The 13,012-nt window shown below is 48.9% G+C and overlaps 1 protein-coding gene across 1 annotated transcript in view; it reads right to left on the bottom strand.

Annotated features, from left to right (window-relative positions):
* The window catches only part of LOC115146890 (mucin-12-like), a 36,817-nt gene that overhangs the window by 19,474 nt on the left and 4,331 nt on the right, over positions 1 to 13,012 (bottom strand). The window contains 7 exon segments of the mRNA XM_065004715.1: positions 2,597 to 3,159; positions 3,162 to 3,576; positions 9,142 to 9,435; positions 9,597 to 9,724; positions 9,889 to 10,063; positions 11,165 to 11,542; positions 12,309 to 12,380. Coding sequence (XP_064860787.1) covers positions 2,597 to 3,159; positions 3,162 to 3,576; positions 9,142 to 9,435; positions 9,597 to 9,724; positions 9,889 to 10,063; positions 11,165 to 11,542; positions 12,309 to 12,380 — 2,025 coding nt within the window.

Genomic DNA, 13,012 nt, shown 5'->3' with positions numbered 1-13,012 from the left:
CGTCATACTTAACCATGTTAATAAAACCCAAACCCAACCTAAAGAGGTGTCCGTCCCTTCGTGACCCTAAATCAGATACTGATCAGATACTATCTACTATATGCGAAACAGGAAGATTTAACTACACAGATGTAGGATCTTAATTTGAGCCAGTTTGCTACAACAGGAGAATAATCCTGCTGCAACAGGAAATGTGAATTATTATGTCTTATAGTCAAAATAAATGTCAAAATTACAAACTTCAGAACCCTTTAAAACTCAAATACACTACAAGTTTGCATTCCCTGCTGTGCAGGACAATTCTTAGCAACAAAAGGGTGATGAAATTAAGATCCATCTGTAATACTCCATATTTCAACGTCTCAATTCCCTTTACTTGTGTATAAATTGTGGAAGTATAACCCACTGAGGAACTCAACTCTTATTGAGTTACTGGTTGAAATATGACCCAATACAGGATCCAATATACAATATGTCCCTTTAATAATAAACAATAGCCATTCATAAACGTTACGGCTTGGATCGGGTAGCGCAGCCGGTCGACTCACACACATTAAAAGAGAAAAGGGGGAGAGGCATGGGTGTACGTTGGGAAGGAATGAAGGGAGAGATGGGAATGTTAGAGGGTCGACGAAGGGAGCAGACCGAGGGAGCAATTAGTTGAGAGTGATTACAACGCTGACTGATCTGAGAGAGGCTCTACCATTTGACCTCAGGGTCACGTGTGCCCCTCTTTCTCTCTCCCGCCCTCGCGGGAAAAGTAACTGCCAAGCTACAAGACGAAAAATGACTTAACGTGTTTCCACATCTGGTTGTGCAGAACCTGCGGGTGTGCTTACATGTAACCGGGTTACAAATGGACAGAGACGATAACGACACAACTTCTCTATTAAACCAAGACAACAAACAGCTGGAAAGGACCCAGAGGTGATCCTCAGTCAGGACAGAGACTTCTTTAAGACATCACTGGAAGCACGCAAAGCAGGCAAACACAGCAGACCCGGAGGCAGAAATAATCAGTTGGACGGGCCTTTGATTTCCACGTTTCTTTCCCACGGGACCTCATGCTTTTAAAAAAAAAATGGATGTCGTAGTAAAGACCACAGGCAGCTCGTGGGATTCAAGTTTGGGGAAGCGCATTGGGCTTTTACTGGACGGAATTTGGTGAAAGTGAGCCCTCTTGCTTCACCTCTTCCTCTCTGTTGAAACTAAGCATACCACTGGAGAAAGCACCCAAGCAAGTGAAACAGCGCCCTTCTATATGTGGCCCATGTATCTGATGCTGTCTGGCCAGAAATAGTATGACACGCCATACTCTTTTGGTACAGACATGATCAGATATATGGTCTACACATACTGGGACAGAGGGGCGCCGTTTCACTCGCTCGCTCCGATGCTTTAATGAGATTGATGCATCTTTCTGTTGGCCGTGTGTTTGGTCAAATAAGTTATAAATATATCAATATTTTATTTGGATGGGCAAGGAGGTATGTTCGGCCCCCTAAGGCCCGCCATAACGCCCACCCACCCACCCACGCATGCACGCACACAGAGAGAAACACAGCTAAGTTAGGTCATCCCTAAATCTAAAATGTTCCCACAGATACTGAACTCCTACAGAAGCCAAGGCTGGAAATCTCTTTTAATAACGGAGATATTAATATATTATGGAGATGCATCAGGTCAGTTTTAGGACACAGTTGTCCAGCCTGGTTAAAAGGTGGTCATTGTCTCCTTACTGTCCATGCCCCACACACACACACACACACTCTTTAGCCATGTGTACTGTGTATTCTCTTTCCATGCTACTATCTTTGACTGACCATTCTGTCTGCCTACACTGGACATCTGTCGAGATCCGACAGAGCGTCACTACAAGCAGCTCACTCTGAAGCCCAGAGAGTACAGAGTCCTTCAGCACACACAGTCGCCCACAGAGACTCATAATGTTAGAGTATACTTAAGCAATAAGCCCAGAGACTACAGAGTCCTTCAGCACACACAGTCGCCCACAGAGACTCATAATGTTAGAGTATACTTAAGCAATAAGCCCAGAGAGTACAGAGTCCTTCAGCACACACAGTCGCCCACAGAGACTCATAATGTTAGAGTATACTTAAGCAATAAGGCCAGAGGAGGTGTGGTATATGGCTAATGTACCACGACTAAGGGCTGTTTTTAGCCACGACGCAATGCGGAGTGCCTGGATACAGCCCTTAGCCGTGGTATATTGGCCCTATACCACTAACCCCCGAGGTGCCTTATTGCTATTATAAACTGGTTACTAATGTAATTAGAGCAGTAAAAAGAAATGTTTTGTCATACCAGTGGTATACGGTCTGATATACCATGGCTGTCAGCCAATCAGCATTCAGGACTCAAACCACCCAGTTTATAAAACAGGACTTAGTACAGTCACTTCACAAGGTGGCTGAGACAGTTCATAGTTTGGCGATACAATCATGAGAACATACCTGGAAACAGAGGTGTTATGTCCACATACACAGAGTTAGCAGTGTTGAGATAAGAGTTTGTTTGGTTGTGTATTATTAAATGGAACACTACCTTGTCATCGGAGTCGACTGTAAACTCTCACCTGATTGGTTCCGGTCGTGCACGTCGACGATGATGAGGTGGATTGGTGGTTTGGTGGGCGAGGCCTCCTCATGGATAGCCACCGATTTGTCCATGCCGTATGATTCCGTGGCTCCTGGTTGGCTGTGGGTTGTTGTTCTAGAGCTCTTGCCCTCCTCCTCCTTGTAGACCACAGCAGGCTGCTGTCCTGTCACTTTGTCCCCACCTGAGGGGCCGTGCTCTGGGGTGACCAACCCTGGATACCCCTTTGGATGTCCTGGGTACCCTGGTTGTCCTGGGCGTGAGGGGTCCGACCCCAGTCCTGTGTCTGCCGTGAAGCCCTGTGTGGGAGTCATCACTCCCCGGTCATCCCCCTCACTCTCCCCATCACTACTGCTCCCCTCCCCACTCCCACTGCTCTCCCCCCTGCCTGAGCCTGTCTGAACCTCCCCCTCTTCCTTGTCTCCCCCCTGGTTGATGTCTAGTTGGGGGCGGGTGGGCTGGGAGCGGATGGTGGGGAGAGGGGGCAGCTGCAGGGGGAGCAGGGGATCACCCATGGGGGGCAATGACTCTACCTTGGTTAGGTCTGGGACAAAGTCCTCCCCATCGTACTCAGGGAACTGAGTGGTACCAACAGAGAAGTCTGTCTTTTGGTCTGTCGTTCTGTCTCCTCCTGGGTAGTTCTGTCTTTGCCTGTCGTCTCGCGGTCAGTGGTGCGATGCTCGTCTTTGGCGGCGTGTGTTCCGTCAGTGGCAGTGTAATGTCGGACTGTGCCTGTATAAGCGGTATCGTGTGGTCCACCTGTATGCTCACTTCTGTCTTGGCCAGTTGTTTGGTGTGGTTTGTCTGCAGCTGTGCGGTCAGCTCTGTCTGCGGGAGTTGAGCCTGTAAGGTTTGGTCCGCCTGCGTGGTAGGTAGTGCGAGGTTCGTCTGTGGCCGTGTCTGTCCTGCGAGCATCCGTGGTCGTCACAGGTCCAGGAGGGGGGATCTCTGGTTCCTTACCTGCAGAGACAGAGAGGAGGGGTTTAGCACAACATGTTTCACGTTGCCCCTATGAGGTGGTCTCTCAGATGACATCACCTGAGATCCCAGTCAAGGTACAGGCGTGTACTCCGAGGCAAATAGAAAGACGAATGAACATGCAGTGCCATAGTAAATGGAAGACAAAGGGGACACAGAATGCTATCGGGGGAACACTAAACATGGTGTTGTCAGAATCCGAACGGCGTCAGCTCACAGCAGCAGGCTGTAAAAGGACATCAAACCCAGAGAGTTACATTTTTTAAAGAGCGACGTCAGCCGTTAAGAATCATTAAGTGTCAGTGCCAGCGGGGGTCAGTCTGTCAGAATGTCTCTCTTTCTCTCTCTGCCAGGAGGTCTGTATTTTTAGACTGCATGGCGTGTGAACTGTGTTAAAAATTGTTGTTTTAGGCCAACTGTAAACCTCCGACCTCCCTTTTCCCCTGGCATAAGCGTGTATGCATACACACACACCCGCAAACACACACCTAGATGTGCTGAAACGTTTCTTTTGGCTACGCACAACCTGCTATGTTCCAACACTGGCGCACATCTTTAGGCAACATGTCTCTATTTCCTCCTGTAGAAAATAGCAACACGTCTCTTTTTTCCTCCTGTAGAAAATAGCAACATGTCTCTTTTTTCCTCCGGTAGAAAATAGCAACATGTCTCTTTTTTCCTCCGGTAGAAAATAGCAACATGTCTCTTTTTCCTACTGTAGAAAATAGCAACATGTCTCTTTTTCCTCCTGTAGAAAATAGCAACACGTCTCTTTTTTCCTCCTGTAGAAAATAGCAACATGTCTCTTTTTTCTCCTGTAGAAAATAGCAACATGTCTCTTTTTTCCTCCTGTAGAAAATAGCAACACGTCTCTTTTTTCCTCCGGTAGAAAATAGCAACACGTCTCTTTTTTCCTCCTGTAGAAAATAGCAACATGTCTCTTTTTGCCTCCTGTAGAAAATAGCAACACGTCTCTTTTTGCCTCCTGTAGAAAATAGCAACATGTCTCTTTTTTTCCTCCGGTAGAAAATAGCAACATGTCTCTTTTTTCCTCCGGTAGAAAATAGCAACACGTCTCTTTTTTCCTCTAGTAACCCTTTACCATCAGTGGAAAAGGGAAGGCCTACATACATGCAAAGTCATAACATCCCTCTCTGTGTCGCCCACATCCACACAACCACAATGCACCTGTGTAACGTGCTCGCTGCTTGTCTCATGGACAGCTGACGCATGCACGTTAACCTCACCGACATACTGTCATGTCATAATTATGTTTTAATGTATATATTCCATTTTAGCCCACCCTCTCAAAATGTTGGATGCCCCCCCACCCCCTCCTCTCTCCCACCCTCCCTCTCTCTCTTTTCCTCCCTTTCTTTGGCCACTTCTCTTTCCCCCTCTCTCTCTGCCTCTCGTTCTCTAGCTCTCTCTTTCACCCCCACTCTCCACCTCTCACTCCATCTCTCTCTCTCTCTCTCTCTGTGTTGGAGGTGTGTATAGCTGGCAGGACTCTGAGCAAAGACACTCGTTCGCCCGCTCACTCAAACTGTGAGGGGACGTGGACAGTCCAGCATCCAGCCCAGCCAAGCTAGCTCCATCTCCAGCTCTGGTCTGATGTCACGTGTTTGGCTGGGCCAGGCCATCTGGCTGGCCTGCAGTCTGTCCCGAGTCCCGTTAGCCATGTCACTTCCACTATGCATTAGCCCGCATGCCCTATAGGCTAAATGCAAGACCCAGCCATAGTTTCTGAGCTGTATGAATCAGCCACACACAGTCGGAGACGTTACCGTTTCATGTGCATTATGTTATGGATTTCATCAAATGGTCTTTTAGAAACCACTAGATTGCAACAGAATATTTAGTGTCTGCAAAAAGAGGGTTGCAAGTGTGTAAATTGATACTGATAATCTGATAATGATGATCATGATGAGAATGATACTCTTCGGCAAGTAAGACTCGCCCTCCCTCTTTCTCTCATGTTCCCCTCTCTCTCTGGGAAGGGGCCCGCTGTAATGCATTAGGGACCTGTCCTGTTTTTCTCTGTGCTTCTCGCCGTGTAGATAGCATGAGTTGGGTTTTCCCCTAGTAAAAAAACACACACAGGCTCATAAACGGGAGGAACAGAAGAGAGAGGAGCGAGCGGGAGGCTATTCTTCAGCACGGTGGAGTTAAACAGGGCGCTGGTTCTCTGTAGAACTCATTCTCCTTCCCCTTGCAACCCCACACTATGAACTGCTTTGGTTTCCTAACTGTTACTGGGTCTCTGCTGTGACCCCCCCTGGAGATATCGTTGTCTAATGACCCACCAAATCAGAGCCATGTTTCGAGCCGGGATCCAGTCCTAAGCCCTGACCCTGAAAGAATGGGCCAACCATGTGGAAGACATTGGGTCAGTCGTGAAATTGGAAACCGGAAGGTTGAGAGAGGATAAAGAGGACGGAGAGGTTGCAGACTGCAGTAAGGTGAAGGGAGGAAGGAGAGGTTGCAGACTGCAGTAAGGTATGGGGAGGAAGGAGAGGTTGCAGACTGCAGTAAGGTAGAGGGAGGAAGGAGAGGATGCAGACTGCAGTAAGGTATGGGGAGGAATGTGAGGTTGCAGACTGCAGTAAGCTAGAGGGAGGAAGGAGAGGTTGCAGACTGCAGTAAGGTAGAGGGAGGGAGGAGAGGTTGCAGACTGCAGTAAGGTAGAGCGTAATGAGAGGTTGCAAACTGCAGCAAGGTAGAGAGTAATGAGAGGTTGCAGACTGCAGTAAGGTAGAGAGAAGAATGAGAGGTTTGAGAGGTTGCAGACTGCAGTGAGGTAGAGAGTAATGAGAGGTTGCAGATTGCAGTGAGGTAGAGAGTAATGAGAGGTTGCAGAATGCAGTAAGGTAGAGGGAGGAAGGAGAGGTTGCAGACTGCAGTGAGGTAGAGAGTAATGAGAGGTTGCAGACTGCAGTAAGGTAGAGGGAGGAAGGAGAGGTTGCAGACTGCAGTAAGGTAGAGAGTAATGAGAGGAGGCAGACTGCAGTTAGGTAGAGAGTAATGAGAGGTTGCAGACTGCAGTTAGGTAGAGAGTAATGAGAGGTTGCAGACTGCAGTGAGGTAGAGAGTAATGAGAGGTTGTAGACTACAGTGAGGTAGAGAGTAATGAGAGGTTGCAGACTGCAGTGAGGTAGAGAGTAATGAGAGGTTGTAGACTACAGTGAGGTAGAGAGTAATGAGAGGTGCAGAATGCAGTAAGGTGGAGGGAGGAAGGAGAGGTTGCAGACTGCAGTAAGGTAGAGGGGGAAGGAGAGGTTGCAGACTGCAGTAAGGTTTAGGGGGGAAGGAGAGGTTGCAGACTGCAGTTAGGTAGAGGGAGGAAGGAGAGGTTGCAGACTGCAGTAAGGTAGAGGGAGGAAGGAGAAGTTGCAGACTGCAGTAAGGTAGAGGGAGGAAGGAGAGGTTGCAGACTGCAGTAAGCTAGAGGGAGGAAGGAGAGGTTGCAGACTGCAGTAAGGTAGAGGGAGGAAGGAGAGGTTGCAGACTGCAGTAAGCTAGAGGGAGGAAGGAGAGGCTGCAGACTGCAGTAAGGTAGAGAGAAGAATGGGAGGTTTGAGAGGTTGCAGACTGCAGTGAGGTAGAGAGTAATGAGAGGTTGCAGACTGCATTTAGGTAGAGAGTAATGAGAGTGTGCAGAATGCAGTAAGGTGGAGGGAGGAAGGAGAGGTTGCAAACTGCAGTAAGGTGGAGAGTAATGAGAGGTTGCAGACTGCAGTAAAGTAGAGAGTAATGAGAGGTTGCAGACTGCAGTTAGGGAATGGGAGGTCGGAGACCGCAATAAGGCAGAGAAAGGGGAATGGGAGTTTGGAGACTGCAGTAAGGCAGATAGAGGGGAATGGGAGGTTGGAGACTGCAGTAAGGCAGAGAAAGGGGAATGGGAGGTTGGAGACCGAAGTAAGGCAGAGAGAGGGGAATGGGAGTTTGGAGACTGCAGTAAGGCTGATAGAGGGGAATGGGAGGTTGGAGACTGCAGTAAGGCAGAGAAAGGGGAATGGGAGGTTGGAGACCACAGTAAGGCAGAGATAGGAGAATGGGAGGTTGGAGACTGCAGTAAGGCAGAGAAAGGGGAATGGGAGGTTGGAGACCACAGTAAGGCAGAGATAGGAGAATGGGAGGTTGGAGACTGCAGTAAGGCAGAGGGAGGGGAATGGGAGGTTGGAGACTGCAGTAAGGTAGAGAGAGGGGAATGGGAGGTTGGAGACTGCAGTAAGGCAGAGAGGGGGGAATGGGAGGTTGGAGACTGCAGTAAGGCAGAGAGAGGGGAATGGGAGGTTGGAGACTGCAGTAAGGCAGAGAGAGGGGAATGGGAGGTTGGAGACTGCAGTAAGGCAGATAGAGGGGTATGGGAGGTTGGAGACTGCAGTAAAGCAAAGAGAGGAATGTGAGGTTGGAGACTGCAGTAAGGCAGAGAAAGGGGAATGGGAGGTTGGAGACCACAGTAAGGCAGAGAGAGGGGAATGGGAGGTTGGAGACTGCAGTAAGGCAGAGAGAGGGGAATGGGAGGTTGGAGACTGCAGTAAAGCAGAGAGAGGGGAATGGGAGGTTGCACACTTGCAGACTGCAATAAGGCAGGTAGAGGTTGGGGATGTAGGACACTCATAGACTGCAGTAAAGGAGAGGTGCAGGAGTTAGGGGAATGCAGTAATGCAGGGAGAGGAAGGGGACACTGCATACTGCAGTAATGTAGGGAAAGGAAGATGATGTATGGGTTAGAGATTGCAGTTAAGCATAAGGCAGGGAGTATGGGGTGATACAGTAAAGCAAGGAGCGGAAGGGAGTGGGCCATTGTCTTTCCAGATGTAAAGTACATGCTTACTGTGCAAACAGATGTGTCCAACATGGTATCGCAATAAAAGTCCTTTTAAAAGCTTTAAACGCTTGGTGATCCAAACAAATGCCTGTAACTTGAACTACAATACAAATCATGTCAACTGAAAATGAACATATAAAATGTAAAGTTTGTGTGTTGCTCAAGCAAGCATTCAGCCTTTTACTGTAAACTAACAGTTTCACCTTAACCAGCCTCTCCATCCTCTTCTCTCTATCTCTAATCCTCTCTCTCTAACTCCCTCCCCTTTCCATCTCCCTCTCTCTGCCCCTCTCCCTCTCTCCCTTCTCCCCCCACACAACCCTTTCTCTGTCTCATAGATGTGCTCTGTCCCCGCAGGCTCGGTCGTTTAAACAACCCTCAGCAGGAAGTGAAAACAAGGTGAGAGTTCATCCTCACACAGGACGGGCCATAACTCATTGAGCCTGCGAGAAACCACATAAATATCCCTGATGCTACTCCGGCCTGCCAAGTCTGACCCCCTCCCTCCCCTTCCCTCCTTAAGAACATGTCTACTCTCTACCCCCCTTCTCACTACTTCTCTCTCCCATATCTCAATGTCTGGCTCCTCCTCTCGCTCTTCTTCCTCCCCATTCTCAATATAATCATTGTGATCACCATTGTCATCGCCGCCATAGTAGCAGCGACAGCAGGTTTAGCAACCGTGGTGGTTAGTAGCCTTACACAAGTCTTACCCTTGAAGCAGAACGCTCCATGTCTGTCAATAGGTTTGGGGAAGCCAGTCTGGTTGGGGAATCGGTACAGAGTCCGGACCCCCAGCAGCCCTCCTCCACACTGGGGCCTGGGGACCGAGATGGGGTAGCGGGCGCTCCCGTCTGACAGCCAGCCGTAGTCACAGCGATCCAGGCCTCCACGCCACGCGGCGAACAGGTTGCCAGGGGAGGCGAGCACCGCCCCCTGCGTCTCGCACGCGCGCTTAGCCTGGCGAAGGGTCAGCTTGTAACGGATAGGAGCATAGAACACCTCACCTGCAGGGGGAGAAGTGTGCACACTTTACCCAAGGAGACACACGCTTTAACCTGTCACCAGGAAACACCAAACACTAAAACTCACTCATGCACACACCCTTTAACTCGCCACCAGGAAACACCAAACACTAAAACTCACTCATGCACACACCCTTTCTCACCGTGTAGTTTGTCTGCGTAACAGTAGACGTCGTAGGTCTCTTTAGGGTCTCTGAGCCCATACGTCCTGATCCCAGGCCTGTGCATCATATCGCCCATGCAACCAGGACGGGGCTTCGTGATTGGGTATCTACAGGGAAGAGAGAGGGGGCGGGAGCATGGGAAATGTAGTTTACCAGACATACTCTGACAGAGCCGGAGGTATCCTCGAGACGGGTACTAAACATATTGGGTTTCATCACCAGCCACAGCAGTTGAGAGCTGTGATGCTCATTAAGTAACACGCAAACACACCTGACTGTCTGGTCGGCCATCCAGCCGGCGTCACACTGGTCCAGTCCGTCCTCGAAGGCGGCAGTCAGCTGTTCGGCCGTAGCGATGGTTGCCCCGGCCGCGCGACACGCGTCAACGGCCCCGGGAAAGGAAAAGGTATAGCGGCTAGAAGCAGACCTGTAGTGGAACACCACACCTGGAGAGAGACAGAGACAGGAGGTCAGTGTGTGTGTTTGTGTGGTGAATGCCTGTGTTTAGTATCGAGACGGTTACCGAAAGGACGCAACCAGCGAGCCCACTTTCACAAGCAATTTAGAAAAAAAACTGTCGCCCAGATCCGCTTACTGCACAATAAGTGCATTCAAATAAGGAAACGGAGACGACCAAGTAACACGAGCATCAGACTGCAGATAGGACAGGGAAGAAGACTGCTCTAGCCCCTCTGACATCCTGGAACTGCCCAAGGATGTTCGCCTGGTGCAATCAGAACCCTGTTTTCCGAGTTCATAAGAGAGTTCGTTGTTTCTCCCTCTAGGAAACTGGCTCCAGTTGTAGAGTTCGCTGAATAGACTGACAAGCAGTCAAAAGAGTTGTTAGTCGGAGAGAGCTGCCTCTGGTTGTATCTACACACAGAGACTGTACCAACAGACTGTGGTACCGACAGACCGTTGTACCAACAGACCGTTGTTCATCTCTAATGCACACTATGTGACAATCTGGGCTATTCAGGGGGTTTCTCCTTATGAAAGATACCCAGCTTGAATGCCACACAGTAGTATACTGGGGGGGGTATACCCCCCCCCCACCATGAGCTACATAAGACAATGTACTGTAAAAGTTTTGATAGGGCGGAACATAATTGCTAATCATTTGTAGAAGCCCAAACAGATCATATTTGACTAAAACACACGTAGGCATTTCAAACCTTGCTGACATTTGTGTACGAACACGCGTCATCCTATTACGCGTGGGAATAGTTGGAAGCAGATTTCAATAACTCTGTTCTGATTTCTTAGTGGTTTGTATAGTCTTTCATGTCCAACATTGAATTTGCACAGGACATTCGGGGGTGTCAGTTGGGGAATCGTGACCTAAAGGCTCCATATGGAATAGCATGTCTGAGAGGGAAAGACACAAAGCAGGTCGAGACATTAGAGACTTTTACACGATTTATATTTATATTACCCAACAAGTCCCGTAGCTGATGACAATACCACATGGACCGATGGACCCTTCCCAATAGGCGAAATGTGTGCGCAGTGTGTGTGTGTCTACTACCATGTGTGTGTCCACTCACCGCTGACATTGAGATGAACAGTATCCTGGGTGTCCTCCATCTCATGCATGACCTCGCAGCGGTACAGCCCAGCATCGCTAGCCCTCAGGCTGGCAACGATCAGCGAGGCGTCGCCTAATGCCTGGGGGTGGTTGGGCACTGACACCCTGCCCTTGTACTCCTGCTCCACCTTGATCACTCCTCCCTGGGCCACCAGCACCACACGCTCCCCATCTTCCTCCAGCTTTGTCCACTTGATCCTCAGCTGGTCCTCTGGGCCCTGTGTGCTAGGGTTGTGGGTGGTGGGGGTGATGGAGAAGTGGCATGGTAGCACCACCCTGCCAGCCAGAGAGCCACTAGCGGGGGCAGCCTTCTCTACCTTCATCCTCCATGATGGATCTAGAGAGAGACAGAGGGTGTTACTATCTAGCCATGCTAGTAAGGCCAAAAATGGCTATATTATCAAAAAGCAAGTACATGAGCTTTGGGGTCAGGGCTAGGGGTAAGGTTGAGTGAGGGTCAAGGTGAGGGGTTAATATATTCAACTATGGAGTGAACGTGTAAAGTGAAATCAGGACAGAAGGCACAGAGGGTGGATGGGTTTAATTCAGGACACCAAATGACAGAACAAACAGATAGACAGGGCATGGGGTTCGTTTGTGGATGGGTTCAGTGGAGGGCTGTACTGTATGTGATCCGGATAGCTTACAGTGTGATTAACTTGACCCCAGATCTGGGTAAGTGGAAGTGTGTGTGTGTGTGCGCATGTCAAGAGCACGGCTTTATCAAACTCGGTCCCGGGGCCTCCCAGGGGTGCACGTTTAGTTTTTAGCCCTAGCACCACGCAGCTGATTCAAATAATTAAAACTTGACGATGAGTTGATTATTTGAATAAGCTGTGTAGTGCTGGGGGGGGGGGGACAAAAGGTGCACCTATTGGAGGCCCCAGGACCGAGTTTGAGAAACCCTTTTCCAGAGGACTGAGGGAAAATGGATGGAGCTGAGTGAATGCCTCGCTCCGTTTTCTGTGTGAAACCAATGACCTGTTCCCAGTTTGTTAGACTCTGATCCAGAGTGAAACACACGCACACACACACACACACACACACACACACACACACACACACACACACACACACACACACACACACAGAGCAAGACTCACCTTGTTCAGCGAACGCACGACAGAGAAACACAAGACAGAGCAGGTGCCTGAGATGCAACATCTCTACAAAACCTGTGGAACAAAAAACACACACTGAGTTCGTCACATCCAAATGGTCATGAATTCTATACCGGTATATACAGTATATATTACTTTAGCATGAACCACAAACACACACACACACGAATAAACCCCTAGTATGACTCCAGGAGCCTATTGCATGACCCTGTTGGGAAAACTACGCAGTCAGTTTTTGCAAGTATTGACCAAGTCTGAGGAAGTAACATATTGTAGGCCTATGTAGTGTTGTGGAAAACTCGATCCAAAGATTAAGGCAGAGACTAATTGAATTGTAGAACAGTGAATATTTCAATCAAGCAGCTGCAAGGTAGTTCCCTCTCTGATCGCAGTCCGGGAAGCAGCTCCAAAAGTAAATGGTTCCATGTCCCTTATAGAGTGGGAGGTGATAATACAATCGTATTGCCACACAACAGCTATTTTATACAAGCAACTGTTCCAGAACACAATGGCCTTGTGTTAGGATGCAGACATAACAGGAGTCTATGAAAGGCATTGACATCACAGATGAACGGAGCATAATGCTTAAGAAGTTACAACAGCTCACCCCAATTCTGCCACAACAGTAGACATGATTCTTGTTGTTTAGTCTTTCAGTGTTGAAAACCCTAGATACTAAACTTGCT

The sequence above is a fragment of the Oncorhynchus nerka genome, linkage group LG19 (genome assembly GCF_034236695.1).
Source record: "Oncorhynchus nerka isolate Pitt River linkage group LG19, Oner_Uvic_2.0, whole genome shotgun sequence".
Classification (NCBI taxonomy): Eukaryota; Metazoa; Chordata; class Actinopteri; order Salmoniformes; family Salmonidae; genus Oncorhynchus; species Oncorhynchus nerka.
The sequence above is the reverse complement of the archived record's forward strand: the minus strand, read 5'-3'. Positions and strand labels throughout refer to the sequence as shown.